Source organism: Buceros rhinoceros, unplaced genomic scaffold (genome assembly GCF_000710305.1).
Source record: "Buceros rhinoceros silvestris isolate BGI_N320 unplaced genomic scaffold, ASM71030v1 scaffold3390, whole genome shotgun sequence".
NCBI classification, from domain to species: Eukaryota; Metazoa; Chordata; class Aves; order Bucerotiformes; family Bucerotidae; genus Buceros; species Buceros rhinoceros.
In genome coordinates, this window is record NW_010389030.1 from 34,336 (window position 1) to 51,753 (window position 17,418).

The 17,418-nt window shown below is 38.4% G+C and overlaps 1 protein-coding gene across 1 annotated transcript in view; it reads left to right on the top strand.

The window, feature by feature from the left end:
* The window catches only part of ANO2 (anoctamin 2, calcium activated chloride channel), a gene marked incomplete at its 5' end in the record, with an annotated part of 115,618 nt that overhangs the window by 32,121 nt on the left and 66,079 nt on the right, over positions 1–17,418 (top strand). Inside the window, one exon of the mRNA XM_010132534.1 lies at positions 2,314–2,325. Coding sequence (XP_010130836.1) covers positions 2,314–2,325 — 12 coding nt within the window. The remainder of the gene's footprint in view (positions 1–2,313; positions 2,326–17,418) is intronic.

Consider the following 17,418-nt stretch of genomic DNA (forward strand, 5'->3'; position numbering starts at 1 on the left):
TGCCTAAGAACTGTTTTGTTTTGTGACTCTGATATTATAAAGATTGTAATTTCTTCCTCACCTGTCTCCTCCTCCACCTCTCCCGACACACTTTTTGATTTTCTTTGAGTTTTTTGTTAACCTGGGGTTTTAATGTACTCACTAGGAACAAATACTTCCTTTCCATCTGGGGTTTACTTTCTCATTGGTGAGTGCATGACGTGTTCCTTCATCCCCTCCCATTCTACATCACAAATCTCTGCCCTACAAGCAGTTATGTGTACCTGAAATCCTATGCATGTACCTAAACACTTACTGAACCTGATTTAGAAAGAACTAGATGCTTGGGTTTGGTTTAGAAAACACTGAAAGAAAGTGTTAAAACTTACTACAGTTTCCCTTGGATCTAGTGGAAAGACTAATTACAGACCTGTTGTGAAGGCTACTTACATGCGGCTCGTTTAAGTGTAAGAATTAAATACAAATTAAATAAAAACCCTCACCTTCAGGGATACGCAAACATGAAGCAGTGAAGTTGATAGAGAAGGTATGCATGCAATCACTGGTTGCAAAGGTGAAACACCCCTAGGACCTATGAGGTTGTCAATATGAAATATAGATTTTGGTGTTAGTGTGGTTAAGCAGAGTTTACAGTTTTTGCCATTTCCTTTGCTTCTGTGTGGAGTCAAAATTAACTAATCACTGAAGCTAAAGTAGTACTTGTCATCAAAATAAAAACACTAAATTATGTCTAGAAATTGCATAGCCTATATGGACAAACAAGCAAATACAAAGTGTAAGCAATATTTAAAAATGCAATGTGCTGGTAGTAAATATATTATATATATGCATTTCCTCTAGATACTTCATCTCTCTCCATTTTCATTTTAGTCATTTATCATAGGTGAGATTTCTAATGATGTGTCTAGTAAGGTTTTATCTGTTTTCAGTAGCTTACAGCTGTATAAAACAGTAACTCAGGTCCTGACCTGTGTTTGCCATGTGTGACAAGAACAGTGTGAGCCACAACATTTTTGTTTCAAAAAGTACATAAAGCCTTCAAACTAGAAAACAGAAATGAGTCTTTTCTAAAATGCAATTCTAGGTTGTCCATTGATGAAAAATGAAGCTACCGCTGCAATTTCAGTGCACCTATCTGCCATTCCAAATATTTCAATATTGTTTTTAACATTTGATCAAAGCAAATGATCAATTTGATCATTTTGTCCTTAAAACATTACTAAATATTAAGTGACATATTGCTTCCTTCTACTCTGCTAGATCCTAGTGTGACCAATCAGTACAAATAGGAGTATTAGAATAGTTTGTTTAGGCTTGAATTGATAAACCTGAAATTTTAATTCTCTGGCAAATTTTAACAACACTCATTGTATCTGCTCATTATCACTGTTTAAAAAAACCATCTAATTCTTGTTTCATGCTAGTGGCCAAATAAAGACGTCATTGAAATACTGTTTTCAAAATCCGTGTCTCACAGAAGATTACCATTTCAGTGTAATACTGTCTTTAATTTAGGATTAGATTGTGTAACTGTTAGTGAATTGTTTCAAGGTTTTCTGATAGATTTAGGACCACAAATTAATCCCTTTCTCTGGAGTAATTGCAAACATCCTGCTGTCCCTCTCTCGAGTCAGGTATGACCGATTTTTGGGGCAGTCCTTGAAGGAAAACAAAGGTAATGGGGTGTGGCGTTTAAATACATTTTGACTGCATGTGCAGCTGCATTGCCTACAGTATTAGCTGACCCGATGTGATGAGTCACTTCCACTTGTCTAAAGTATTTTGTTTTACGGAAGCAGTAGTTATGACATCCTTGAAGTCCAAGGTAGAAAGGCCTTAGGTGGTCAAATTTTTAGTGGTACACAGCTATATTCTACCTGATATTCACATAAATGTATGCCCAAAAGAGTACAATGCATTAGCATAGCTCTTCACTTTCATGCTTCCCGGCTGTTCAACAGAGGCATGAGGATTGGGAGAAATGGCTGGATGTTGGCAAGGAGAACTATCAACTTTCATATAATACCTAATAGCAAGACCATTTTGAATGAGAAGTGGGTCAGCCAGCTGCATTCAGAAGTGTTTGTTAGGGAAAATGACCATATCGAGGTTAGGAGACTGCTTTAAATCCCTGAATGGCTTTTGGTGAAAGCATAAGAGGTAGAAAATTCAGACAAGCAAAACAGAACCCACGCAGCCAGATGAAACTTCAACAATGAACCCTGGCAAGCCTACCCTGAAAATCTGGAGAGTCCCAAGTTTATATCAAGCAGGTTTCTCCAGGATTCGCATTTTGCTCCTGGAGCTTTGAAGAGACACCGTGCTGTTCTGCATGGAGGCAAGCTAAATGTGAAACAGCCCTTAGGAGTGGCCCAGTGCAATAATTTAGCAGTATGCAAGGAAACTCACTAAGGATTATGCTCTATTTCAGCTGAAAAATAATTGCACTCCGTAGAGCATGCCAAAGCAATTCACTGCCAAGCCAGTCAAGTGTGTTGGCTGCAGTTTTATAAAGAAGACAAACCTCGAGTCACTACCAGATGCACTGTGCTGATGCTGGTGGAGCCCAGGTATTCAGCAGAGGTGGCTGCTAAGAGATGAGCTGTTGTGGAGGATGGCACGGTCCTCCTACACTCTTGGAGGATCTACATTTGGGCTGTTCTCAGGGAGGGGTGTTGCTCATTGATCCACAAGCTTGAGGTATAACACTCTAATCACAGCTGTCAGGAATGCAGGCCAGAGAATAAATTGAATTAAATTCATTTTGATTTTATATATGGCTATGCTTTCAAAAGGTCTTAACAGCCAATAGCTCCCACTGAGAACAGTAAAAGCTGTTGGGAGTTGAGCACTTTGAAAATCTGGCCACATGTGCCTTTTCAAAAAGCATCTCTGAAAGTTTGGGTTTTTTTCTTTTGAGAACTGAAAGAATGCACTCTTCTCAGAAATGTGGACCTGAGAGGCAGTAACCAGATCAGGAGCATTTTTAGGGTGCTTTGACCTTTTTTTTCTGGCAAGTGATTATGGCCCCATGAGGTGAAGGCATACCCACATCACTGATGGGCTCCAGAGCCATTGGGGAGAGGTGGTTGGGATATACCATAGGATGAAGTATCAAATCTCCTGTGCCCATAGATGAGTGTGATGTTCAAAGCTCACCTGTAAAGCCACAACGTACCCCTTCCAGCCCTATTTCAGGGTTCTGTTATTTTCACTGAGACCATACAGGGAGGATAAACTATGGAACTGAGCGCTCCTCTCTACATAAACAAAACGAGTGATGAAGGCTATGTTGTCTCTGTGCCTTAGGTACCTCATAAATAGAAGAGAAAATTATTTCCTTTGAAAGACAACCTAGGACAATCTATTCTTTCACTGTAGATAATATAAGGAGCATGCAGTGAGTATTAACACTCCACCTGAACCTGTAGAAATCTACTAGGTCTAATGTGAGACACTGCCCAGCATTGTTAGCCATGTTATTTTTCTTTTTGGTTTGTTTTCACCTTTTGCTTTGAGTGTTTGATGGACAGAAATTGCAAGTACTCAAAGTGAATAACTGCTTTTATAAATCCTGCCCGCAGATAAATGTCCTGTTATTTTCAAAATTACAGTTGGAAATACAAGCAAAGAAGAATAAAGATGATCTAGCTATGGTATTAAAATTAGTCATAGAGTTGTAGGAAGATATAAGTTAGACAGGATCTCTGGAAATCTTCCAGTCCACTCCCCTGCTCAAAGCAAGGCCAACGTTAGAACAATTTGTTTAAGGCCTTGTTCAGACAAGTTTTGAAAAATCTCCAAGGATGGACATTTCCAGCTTTTCTGAGGAATCTGCTGTAATGTTTGACTGATCTTGAGCTCTTGAGAGCTTTTCTCAGGTCTCTCATATCTGATTGGAATTTCCCTTGTTGCCAGTTACGTCTGTTGCTTGTCAGCTTCTCATTCTGCATCTCCAAGAAGACTCTGGCTGTCTTCCCTATACCCTCCTTCCAGGCCTTTGTCTACAGCAATAGCACCTTTAGCTTCTGCTTCTTAAGACTGAACAAGTCCATCTCTTTCAACCTTTTCTTCTATGTAAAGAGCTATATCCCTATAATCATCCTGATGGCTTTATGCTCAACTTGTCCCAGTATATAAATGTTGTTCTTGTACTGAGGAGTCCAAAATAGACATTGGTCTTTAGATACAGTCTCAGAAAGACTAAATAGAGTGGGAGAATTGCTTTCCTCCATCTGTTGGCTGTTGTTTTTCTAATAAAGCAAGGGTTCACTGCTGAGTTAACAACAAAAGGAGGTCTAAGGAGAATTTCCATTCTCTGCTGGATGTGGAGGGGAAACACAGTGACCAAGGATAAGGAAAAGGCTGAGGTACTGAACATCTTCTTTGCCTCAGTCTTTAATAGTAAGACCAGCTGTTTCCTGAGTGCCCAGCTCCTTGAGCTGGAAGACAGGGATGGGGAGGAAGCCCCCATAATACCAGAGGAAATGATCAGTGACTTATTGCACCACTTAGATGTGCACAAGTCTATGAGAACAGATGGGATCCACCCAAGGGTACTGAGGAAGCTGGCAGAAGTGCTCACCAAGCCGCTTTTCATCATTTATCACTGGCTAACTGAGGACGTCTCAGTCTACTGGAATTTAGAAAATGGGATGACCATCTACAAGAAAGGCTTGAAGGGAGATTCATGGAACTATAAGCCTGTCAGTCTGACCTTGGTGCTAGGAAAGTTATGGAGCAGATCATCTTGAGTGCCATCTTCAGTTAAATCCAGCTGGTGGCTGGTCACAAGTGATGCTCCCCAGAGCTAGCATTGGGGCCTATTCTCTTTAATGTCTTTATCAATGATCTGGATGAGGAGATCGAGGGTACACTCAGTAAGTTTGCAGGAGACACCATGTTAGGCAGGTGTGTTGATATGCTTGAAGTTAGGGAGGCTCTACAGAGGGATCTGGAAAGGCTGAGTTGATGGGCTGAGGCCAATGGTATGAGGTTCAACAAGGCCAAGTGCTGGGGCCTGCACCTGGGTTACAACAGCCCCATGGAACACTATAGGCTTGGGGAGGAATGGCTGGAAAGCTTCCTGGCTTGGGGAGGAAGGGCTGGAAAGCTTCCTGGTGGAAAAGGACCTGGGGGTGTTGGTCGACAGCCAGTTGAATACGAGCCAGCAGTGTGTTCAGGTGGCCAAGAAATCAAATGGCATCTTCTCCTGCATCAGCAATATTGTGGTCAGCAGGAGTAGGGAAGTGATTTTTCTCCTGCACTTGGCACTGGTGAGGCCACATCTCGAATACTGTGTCCAGTTTTGGGCCCCTCATTACAAGAAGGACATTGAGGTGCTGGGGCACCTCAAAGAACAGCAACAAAGCTGGTGAAGGGTCTAGAGAATAAGTTGAGTGAGGAGCAGCTGAGGGAACTGGGGTTGTTGAAGAAAAGGAGGCTCAGGGGAGACCTTATCATTACCCGAAAGGAGGCTGTAGCAAGGTGAGAGTCAGAGTCTTCTCACGAGTAACAAGAGGCAAGACAAGAGGAAATGGTCTCAAGTTGCACCAGGGGAGCTTTAGCCTGGATATTTGGAAAAATTTCTTCAGCTAAAGGGCTGTGAAGCACTGGAACAGGCTGGCCCGGGAAAGGGGGGGGGACATCAAGGACCTCATGTTGCACTAGGGAGGATACAGGTTGGACATTAGGAAAAATTTCTTCATCGAAAGGGCTGTGAAGCACTGGAACAGGCTGCCCAGGGAAGTGGTGGGATCACTAACCCTGGAGTTATTCATAAAACATATAGTTGTGGTGCTTAGTGGACAAGGCTTAGTGGTGACCTGGCAGTGCTGGGTTAACATTGGACTTGATCTTAAATGTCTCTTTCAACTAAAACGATTATATGATTCTGTGTTCAAACTGTTGTCTAGGGGGACCACCAGATTCTTTTTGCCAAAAATTCTTTCTACCGCTTGGACTGCAGGCTGTACCATTGCGTTCCATCCAAGTGTACGATTTTGCTTTTTCATTTGCAGAAGCGAATGAGTTTTTATCAATTCATTACTCCAGTCTGCTGAGTCCTCCTGAATAGCAACCCCACTCCTCAGGGTATGAACCACTTTATCAAATTTGTTATAATATGCAAAGTTGTGAAGAGTCCAACATCCAGGCTGCGAAAGAATGAATGAAACTGTATTTGCCTGAGTATCAGCCTTGGACGGACACTGCTGCTAGTTGGACTTTGTACTACCGGTCCCAATCCTTCTGTTACCAAAAATTCAGAAGGAAAACTCCTTAATACCAATGTAGCATTAAGAAGCAGGCATTTTCTTTATTTGCAGTGCCAGGTGCACAGAGTGTCCTTGTTTTCCTCAAATCACACCCCCGTATGCTGCCCCAACCAAAGATTATATCACCCGATTACATACATATTCATTATTTTCCCCAAAATAATCACACATATTCAAAAACTGATTAATAATTTTGCACAGCTATCACGCATGTGGCTTGAGCCTAAGAAGGTCCAGTTTGTGTGCTATGTCGTGTCCTACCAGTCACCAAAGAAATCGCATTTGAAGATTTGTGTGGGAACTCTCCCATATATGGTGGATAATTGACAAAGAAACTGTGTTACCAGAGTTTGTTGTGATTTATGCAGGTTTCAATCAGTCCTCAAACAGCTTAGCTCGCCATTTTTCTTCTGTTTTGTCTTCTTCTGTGTCTCTCTCAAACCGTGGTCTTATAGTTTAGATTTTTCTCATTCTTTTCCCAGATAACCAAGGTTTTCATATCTCTATTGTACAGGCTAGTATTTACAAGGTAACATAACACTTTGAGCCAGCAATTCAAGCCATTTTCCACCCACTGCATACCCAGTCCCTATCTGCTCAATTTGACTATAAAGATGTTGTAGGATATATACAGATTCTGCAATAGTTTGCCTCAGCTGCGAAAAAAATTGAATAGGCAGCGAACGCAGGATGGCTGCTAATGGAGGAAATTCTACAACAGAGGAGGAAGTTAAACTCAAAGAGCTTTTTGACATGATCTCTAGTCACAAATCCCATAGCAAATAGTCGAAATAACTGTCAAAATTAAGTGATATTACACAGTTCTCAGCTACCTTTCTCTCCCCTTTCTCTTCACACACAGACACAAATACATGAAAGCATATACTGTGGAAGTGTCGGGAGTTACCCAGGCTGCCATCATTATCTGAGCACTGTTTGAGTGTTATTATCAGATGCAGAATAAATTGAAAGCTATTGATAATTAAATATACAGAGGTTTAAAGAGAAAATGTATAAAATAACTCATTAACTTACCTTAAGTAGATTATGCCTGATTTATCTGGTATCTGATGTTGCAAACAGAACATTTAGAAACAAAGAAAGCTTGAGAGGAATCTCCTACTCTGATATGATGCTGTGTGGGACATTACAATACTGAACAGCTCTAGAGAAATAGAGAAGTTGTAGCATGTGAGTATACTGTAGGTTTTATTGAATGGAAGTTACTTGTGGAGTTCCAGATAGAGAATTCCCGGTGGAGTTCTAAGTGGAGGTTACTGGTAGAATTATGCATTCATTATGAGAAAAGATGTCTTTCTCTAGAAAACTCTCTGAAATATTCAAGGAGACTTTGTATGGGTGACTAGGGCTTCAGAGCACAATTTTTCTGTTGCCTTTTACCTCTATTTTTACAAATATACATAGGCAGAGCAAGAGCACATTGCCATAACTTTCATAGTTTTTTTCTCTTTGCATATGTCCAGTTGGATACAAATCACAGCAAAACCCAGTCCCACAAGAAGAAACAAGTTTAAGTGATATGTAAATGGGGTTGTGAAAACATTTAAGTTTGCCTTTCCCAGGATAACCTCCATGAGAGAGGAAATATATTTTGAGTCATATCCAATTGCTACTTAAAGGTGCAGAGATTAACTGCTAAGGAACTTCCCCCCACTGCCCTTCCCCCACCCCATAATGAGTCCATAAATGGACCCTGTCACAAACTTGGAAAATTCTGGCTAGATTAGCCAGCCTTGAATTAAGGTGTTAAGAAGGTGGGTTGAGGGATGTCAAGACATGAATCGTGTCAAAACAGGTGAGCTGTCTCTTGAGAAGTAAGGAGGTTGTTCTCTGAAATGTGTGATATATATCTGAAAGAGAGATGTGCTGATAATGTTCCCTGTATAGGACCATGGTTGACACTGTTAAAAGATCTTGCATCTGAAAAAAAGCAGTTGCAACACAAACCAGCAGAAAAGTTGACTCTGTAATAATATAGAATGTGTGATAGTTGTGGTTAACATGGTATCCATTTTCTTGCTGGGTAAGCCTGGAAAGCTCTGATATCTTACTTAAAATTTCAAAACAGGCAGAGATATGTATATTTACCACTTGAGAGAATACTGTATTAGTAAATGAGATAAGGAGGGTCCTACTTTTAGAAACCGACATGTCACGATATTGCTATGCTTTTCACAACATTGCTGTGGTTTTCGTAATGTGTCTAATAACATGATTGAAAGTTGCTCGAAAGTTCTTCAGCCAAATAATATTATCTTTTCATTATTAAATTAGCAGTAGCTTGTAGATTTAATGACCCCATTTTCATTTCTAAGGCTAATACTCCATCCTGACAGTCGACAATGCATACAATAAGTTTTATGTGGTGAGGAAGAAAATGTTTTATAGTGAACATAAAAAGCTCTTATGGAAGGGAGAGGTATTCCTTAATTGGGTTGTATATCATCAGGATTTTAATAAGTTTGATTAAGGGCTTGATTATACTATTCCTTTCTCTAGAGCTCTTGCTGAAGTCAAAGAGAGAGGTACAAAAGAAAAGCTTGCAAGACAATATCCTAAAATGAGAGAGAATTAAGGAAAGCTTTATCCTAGAAGCAGACACACAGCATCGTATTTATCATAGATTAAAATGAGATATTTATAAAGAGTTTTCAGGGTATTAACATCATTATTCATACTATAGTAGAAGTTACTGGCTCTACCTTAATTTTTCAGTAGGAATTGCTCTGTAGACAAAGACCATCAAAATGAGGGGGTATTGTTTCAGTTCACCTCTCTGTGAGTCAGGTTGTTAGAGATGGCAATTGTACACCTGCTATAACTGTTAGAGATTTTAATGAAAAATAGCTTATGAACATAGAATGTTGAAACTTGAAGATTTGCAGGGTTTTGCAGTAAAATTAAACATATACAAAAGGAACTAGATTTGTGGGGTGTTAAGGATTGTGTCAAGACTTGAGATCTTCATTTAGTTTTCTGATCCAGTTTATTTTTGAAGAGATCAATGGCAAAATCAATATGCATTTGATTTCAAATATATTTATTTGAGATTTCCCCTTTAAAGTTAGTTAAGTAGGCTTATTATTCAATGGCTTTCCTTTATAGGCTGTTTCTGAGAATGCAGATTTTTCAGGAGAAGCAGAAGGGAACAGTTCTTATTAGTACTTTATGTCTATATTTTCAAATATTTTAAGTGGAAAATGTGTTGGCAGTGAATTATCTTGGAGTTAATGTGCATAATTAGCTTTTTCTTTATGTCAACATTCAGAACAAGTTTGAAAGGATTGTATTCCATTTAAATCATACGAGTGAACACTAAAAAGAAGCCAAGTAATGCCTAATAACATAATGAGTTTTGTTTTCCATTACTGTACTGAAATCTTCTTTAGATGATTCTACTGTTGGAAAGGTTAAGCAGTGTTAAGGCAAGTTAATATTTGCTGAATTGACATTCTCTCACTGAATAGTTGCACAATTAATGCTTAGAAACACTGTCAGGGCCCCAGAAATTTAAAGTAATCTAGGTTTATACTGTATTCTAAGGCTGAATAATTAAATGCATCTTTAGTGTTCAGTAAAGCTGAGTACATGACTTTACAAAATATAAAATCATTACTAATGTGTATTTGTTGCAGAACACTGGGCGGCAGTGTGGGCGGTCGGAAGATTACGTGCTTACGTGCTTACGTTACAGGAATGCAGTAACCACCCACGATGGGCGAGGCTTAGTGGGACACTATATAACTCTGTTCATTACATAATAAAGTGCCATTTTGCATCATCTACATTAGATTGAGTGTATAAGTGACCCCCAACGGAAGGGAGTTGGGTGCCAAATATCACAACAAGTTGCCACATATATTTACTCTTTTCTGGAACACTCAATGCATCTTCTTTGCATCTCAATGCAAAATAAATGTTATATCTTCATGCACTCATAGCAAACTGGCTTGTATATTTATATGTTGCAGATGTTTATTTTATCTCATAATAAGTCTACAGGTTAAAACTGGAATGTTTTCTTTGTATCTTTGGTTAAATAATTCAGACTGTAGGCAGACATGGTGAAAATTGCAAGAAAATTAGGTAATTTTGTTTCTTATGTAGATATTGCCACAAGGTCCCGAATTATTTTCTGTATCAACATAAGCTAACTAAATGTTTTTGCTAGGAAAGGTTTTTTATGATTGAATTTGCAAAACCACCATTGCTTCTTACCTGAGACCTTATATGCCAGTTAGCCAAAAAGACAACTAACAGTTTACCAACTAAAACCTACCATGCTTATTAACATGGTATCAAAATTAAGTCAATACAGGTTGGGGTTTTTTCCCAGGTATTCCTGCAAAGACCAGGAAAGAAATTGTGTAACATGTTAGTGTTCAGGTTCAACCCAACTATTCTATATCATGATATGACTCATATTGAAAAGGGAGTATTATTTGTTCTCACTGACTACTGTGTTAGGAGATGTATCTTTACACAGGTCACTCAAAAGATTATCCTGGGGAATACAGTGTTCTATGACACAGATGCTGGCAGTGTTTTTGAGTGGTGTGGCAAAAATAAGAACAATGGAGGTAAGCATCTTTTTAAGTATTCACAGTGCCAAAACCACCAAATTTCTATCATCGTTTTAGTCAAATGGTACTCAGCTGACTTGCTGGTTTTCTTCTTCTCATGTATTTAAATAAAACAAAGGTGTCAAACCTGTTTTGCTTTTGCTGTGGAGGACTTGAACAGAGATTTCTCTGGAAATTTCTCCCTGTTTGAAGACTGAACAATTTTTTGTTGAAGTGAACTTGAACATGTTGAATTAACGTTCTCTAACAGCAACGTGAAATTTATGAAAAAGCACATCTGATTTTTACCACTATTAATTTTGTCTAATATTTGCCGTGTCTGGCAAGCTGAGGATAGCAAGTTTCTGATAAACAGGCTGTTTCTTAAGTAGCTTTTCAGATGGTGATCTGCAATAGGGTTCATGGAGTTGCTCCAAGACTCTCGTGCTAAGATTTGGCTAGCACACCATTCCTTAGTCAGATTTCCCTTAGAAAGAGGTAAATGATTTCTCTGTGTTATTCTGCAGCCAGTACTGGCTGGCAAAAAGAAATAATTTTTCTTGCGTGGAATGATAGGAGAACTTTGTATAACATGAGGACATTATTCTGTGCTTATGCGAAGGTGTTAAGACCTTTCCAAATTTTAATGAATGACTGTTTCTTGTATTGTGCTCTGAAAGAGAGGGCCAAACCTGTGCAAAATACGAGGTACGAGAGGTTGAAAGGGAGACCGTCAGGCTGAGATGTTACTGATAATACAGTGATCTGTACGAGATGGTGCAATGCTGTTTGAATATGTGGAGCTACATAGGTGCTCCCATGTTCTTCATGAGCAGTGAACACAAGAATATCACTGAGCAATATTTTTGGGGAACCTGGTTAAGCCTTGCTTGGTAAATTCGTACCTGTCAATATGTTTCTGACTGTTTGGAGAGATGTCAGAAGATAGCTTTTTGGATGAGTTACTGATTTAATGTATAGGGATTTGGGGAGGCTGTAGCCATGGGAATCATAAAACTTAGAATGAGACGTGGAGATGTATGTAATAATTGTAGCAGAAGCAAGAACAAGATGAATTTGGCTTATAGCCAGCGGTGGTGATAGGAAGATTGAAGATGAGATATAAATAATCCAAATAATGACAAATCTGTAGTCAGGTGCAAATTCAAAATGTTGTTTTCAGAAACCATAGTGTGCATCCATACAGCTCTAATTTACTTGTGCTATTGTGAATTTTACAGAAAATAAATGAAGACAAAAATAGGAATAAGTCCACTTACTACTAAATCTCCCTTTTGCTCTCTACAAGTTTCTATAAGAGGGAAGTTTTCATCTAACACTGAGGGAAACATTTCTTCTAATCATCTCCTTAATGTCCCTGGATGATCTCAATGTGAGCTGAGCCTCAGGTGACAAGTATTCGTATTTTTCGCTCTATGTCCCTGGTAGCTAGAATAACCTTATTGATTTTAGAAGGAATATAGAGTGAAATATAAATATGAGAGTCAGAGCTCGGATCTAGGAGAAGTATGATCTGTCTATTGCAATGAAAGTTATAACAAATTATGTAGTGTCAAATTGCCACTGTAGAAATAATTTTAATACCCCAAAGCTCTTTCATGGAAAGTCATCATAGAATTGGCTACTAATAGGCTCACAGCTGTATTTTTATTAACAAGTAAGGGGAAGATAAAAACGACAGTTATTTGTCCAACCTTGAATGTCTTCTGAGTAGGAATAGTGTTTGTTCACAGTGCCTCCTGCACACTGCAAGAACAGAATGCCCACCTTTCCAGACACCTGCTGCTGGCCTGCTATTTGAGATTTTCTTGTTGTCGGAAATATATATCAGATAACTGGCCAGTCATGACTGCCAAGTGTTAGATATCCTGTCTTTCTTAGTAGAAGATGCAAGCAAAATCACTTACTGTGTTACAATATGAAAGTTGTCGCTGGTGAAATTGAATATAAAAAACATTCTCCCATCACTGAAACAATTTTTTTACTCCACATGAAGAGTCTGATAGAAAAAGAGCCTTACTGTCATATCTAAGCAGCACGGGGATACTTTAGAAGTGTATGTTTGTGCATACATTCTCCTGCATGAGCATGTTTGCGCACATGTATGTGTATGTAGGAGGATATGCACTTTTAAATCTTCCCTTTTGTGTGCTGTACAGTTCATTATGAAATACAACGCCCAAATGACCGTGTACAATCAAATGGTTGCATTCTGTTATTTAACAGGAGAAATTACTGCCTTCATTGTTATGGCTGAAAACATCTGACCAAGTCTGGTCAAACGGCCAAGTCTGGAAAAGATTCAGGTTTTTACAACGTAGCTGTAAACTCAGAGGCAAGAATGTCTTAAAACACAACTTGAATGAACCTCATTGCTTAATATCTTAAGACTGCATCCTTTTCTTATATAATTCTCTATTTAAACTGGGAAAAAAAATCTTAGATTTACAGAGAAGGTCAGGCTAAAGTCAAAGGAAACTCAGATGTTAGGACTGATATCATGCTTAACTCACATTGTTATGAAGATTTTTTCAGGGAAATCGTGAGTATACGACACTTGTATCTAACCTATGCTTGAAATGTCAAAATACCCTTCAACTGTATAAAAATGTACACAAAATGCCACCCACTGCTAACACGGCTGGACATATGGTCAACAGTGTTCAAAATGTAATCAGACTATTGTTGCTGGTCTTTTACCTGGAGAAGAAGGTGATCCTTGCTTGAGAATTCAGAGTTAGCAGATCTTCTTTTTTAAAATATTCCTGTGTTTCCTTGAGGTTAAGACCATCCCTGCTGTCATAGCAGGCCTACATGAACCAGTCTGGATCTAGATGCTGTCTCCAGATGCCTACTTCTGGTAAATGGAGTTTGTATTTTGCACATATTCAGGCACATACTTATGTTTCTGTTTAAGCACTTTGTGCATGCCATCAGCCTTATTCTGCTCGTCCAAATCATGATCATTTCACTGCAGAGCTCTTCACTGAATGTAAACCTGAACAGTAATGAAGGTTAGAATTATGTGAGGAATAGACTTGCTTTTCTGAACGGCAGATTCCTGTCATCATAGACAGTACACATGCATGCAAACTGTGATAGTACCATTATTAGTAATTGTTCCAGCCTGTTCCCGAATACTACAAGCCACCATTTCTGAACAGTACCTTGATCTCTGTTGAACCAGTAATAATTCTGGAGTAATTCACAAGGCTTAAATGAAATTCCTTCTATTTTACATATATAAAACGGAAATAAATATATGATCCTTTGCGTATGTTGCAGTACAAGAAAAAAAAAAAATCCAAACAAAACAAAGTTGTCAGTGAATAATGAAGATTTCTTTTACATATGAACTTGATACTTTATGCCTTACATTGTTTGGTTTTCTTGTGCTGGGGGAAGAGTTATCTTTATAACAAGTGAAAACCAAATAAAAAAACCCCATGATTCTGGATTTTCAGAAATGTTTATGCGTGTGAGAGTGAAGGCTTTAAATGTTGAGCTCTTGTTACTAGAATATTTTAATAGTTTGTATTAAACATTCTTTACTTCTTAGTTAAACTGATATTATCCGTATTAACTCTTTCTCTGATAAAAATCCGGTCAAGTTAGCAAGTTACGCAGTTACCAACCCGAAGCTCCACAAAAGATGTTCCTGATTCACTTGGCATGGTTTAACGATGCATTTTATATTTGGGTCAAATTAGCAGGCATTTGCCAGATACAGATATGTCAGCAATTCTCTCCTAAACACGGACAAGCTTGTGATACGTAATCCAGAAAGCCGGAAAATCACGTCACTTTGTTTCTTAATGCATTGAATTGAGATGGTAGGAGAGCTGTATGAAACTGAAATACTTATAGCAAGATTTTTCTGTATTACTTTGGCAGAGGAATCAGATTGCCAAATTTCCTAAGTTGCTCCATTTCCTAAATCAGCTTTCTGAGCCATATTCTCTCAGAGAGAGAAGCACAGCACAGCACTCCGCTGTGCAGAAGTGATTTGTCAAATAGAAGACCATTCCATTTTTAATCGTATGAACAGTTCTGACAGAACTGGTCAACTCAGAAATCTTCACTAGTTTACTGCATTTTTTCTAGCTAACTACTGTGCTTCATTTTGTGTGTTGGGTATGCTTTTCTGTTGTTCCTACAAAATGTGTAAAGATGTTTGGTTACTTGTACCAGAAATAGCACACTTAGTTAATAGACCACAATCCCGAGTCTATCTGACTATGCGCTAGCCCCTTGTGATTCTTTTGTACTAGCACCTCTTTTTAAAAAAATGCGGGTTTTGTTTTATTTAGTCACATCGATGGAAGTCAAGAAGTATGTAATAGACTTCCACATATATTAGCTTATGTCTGCATTTCTGCAGTATAATGAAACTATCTAAACCAATTGATGCCACACAATAGAGTAGAATATGATCGATGACAATGACAGATTTTTTTTTATTTTTACTGACAGTATATGTGTCGTGAAATCTTGCCGTTCACTTCATCGTAAGAGAGAATCTACTGTTTTATGTAGATCTTTATTCCTGGTGATTCTTAAATGTATGAAAAACTCTTATATTACTGGTGGCTTTATACTGCTAGTGACTTTATGAGACTGTAGCATTAGATAAGATACTTAGATCTCCATAGGGCACCTGGACCTCCTGAAGAAGTTATGTTTTGATGTGATCATGCAGTGGCAAAGAGTGATTCTGCTGGAGCTCATTCTCTGTGCTGTGCCTCCTCATTTGGGAGGAAAATTATCTGATCTGTACTATACAAAATGCAGAAGCTTTCTTAGCAAGTATCACTCTGAACTGTGGGACTGAGAGAGATTTCTAGCACCATTAAACAGTTCCTTGCAGTTATTGTTATCCTGAGAGGTTTCTATCTGTGATAACTGCTATTTTGATGCTGCATCCACATTATTCCAGTGTCTTGCCCTGCCTCTTTCTACATGGCACTCTTCTTGGGGGACACTCCCTAATTCTTTCTCTTAATTTATAACCAGTGGAATAGAATTTCAAGGATCAGACACAAGTTTAGCCTCTAGAGGTATATAGAGAAATACTCATTCCGTCAGCATAAGAATATACAAATGTGTGTGCTAAAGATGTGTTTTAAAATTTTTCCCAAGTAGTTTGAACAAAAACTAAGGATCATCTTTTATTCTATTTGTATTTATATGTTTTCATTTTCAGTACTGCTTTCAGATACTCAAGGAGAAGCACAGACTAGCTCTAACTCCATATTCAACAGCATTCAGCTCCAGTTTCAGCCAAACCAAACTTATCCTTATGATAAGTTGGAATAACACAAATTTCCTCTCAAGCTATGATATATTGAAAAATTATTAAATTGTACATTTTGGCATGAAAATGATGTAGAAAATGCCAAAAGACATTTTGGCATAAAAATACAAAACACCAAAAGACATTTTCTATTCTCTTTTGTTATATATTCACAAAGAAAATGTAAGCCAAGTGTAGATGCTTCGCTTGCAGTAGTTGGCCCTTGCAGTAACAAAGATAACAAGGATTTTGACAGCAGCCTTTGGCAAAAAGGAAGAAAGATAGAAAAAACAGAGTATTCACAGGCTAGATATTTTTTTCACCAGAAAAGACATGTTAAAGAATAATTTGAATATTTGGTGTGCTACTTTCTTCTATTAAAGTAGAAAGAGTGAACACATTATGAACATGTTGATGTGTAGTTAGAAGCATGGTGTCGCCATTTAGTCCACATGGGGAAAAGTGTCGGAAGCCTTTTCCCATTGTTCATAACTCAGGGCAGCGTGTAGTAAATTGAGTATTGATTTGGAATTCCAAGGAGCTAGAGTTCCAGCAAACTGTGAGCCAATTTCTGTTTTGCCCAAGTGTGTGAATGCAGGGTGAGAGAAGGAAATTAGAATGAATCTTTCCCTGCTCTTCAACTCTGATTTTAGATGACAGCTGTAATTCCTTTACCCATATTCCTGAAGCACAGGAGACCTCTGTGTCAATTTCCCTGCAATCACCTCATTAAGGACCGTCTCATTAGGTCAAATTCAGTCATTCCTTCAGTGTTTTGATAGTATCATCTGAAACATGCACACAAATATAAAACTGAACTACAGAGCACAGTAACACCAGTAACAAAACACACTCATGAAAGCAGTTTTCCATTCCAGACTTTTGGATGGAAAGGATGTACTCCAGTGACTTGGCTCCATTCCCAGAACTTCGGCATCTATGAGTTGTAGCCCAGGTTGAAGCCTTGAAGGAAGAAAACAATATATTGGACATTCCAGTGCAAAGTCGCTAGTAGCATTCACATAACCTACACACTGTTAAAGACAGTATGGTGAAATGAACTGCTGGCTTAGCAAGAACACTGGACTCAAAGCATATTCTAATCTTATGTCCATGAGTGATCAGCATCTTCAAAATCCTCCGAGAAATTTCCAGATTCATGAACTCTTGAAGTTTTATTACATACCTCTGAATATCTAACACTTAAAAAAGCCCTATTTCTTGAACTCATATGAATAACTAAGAA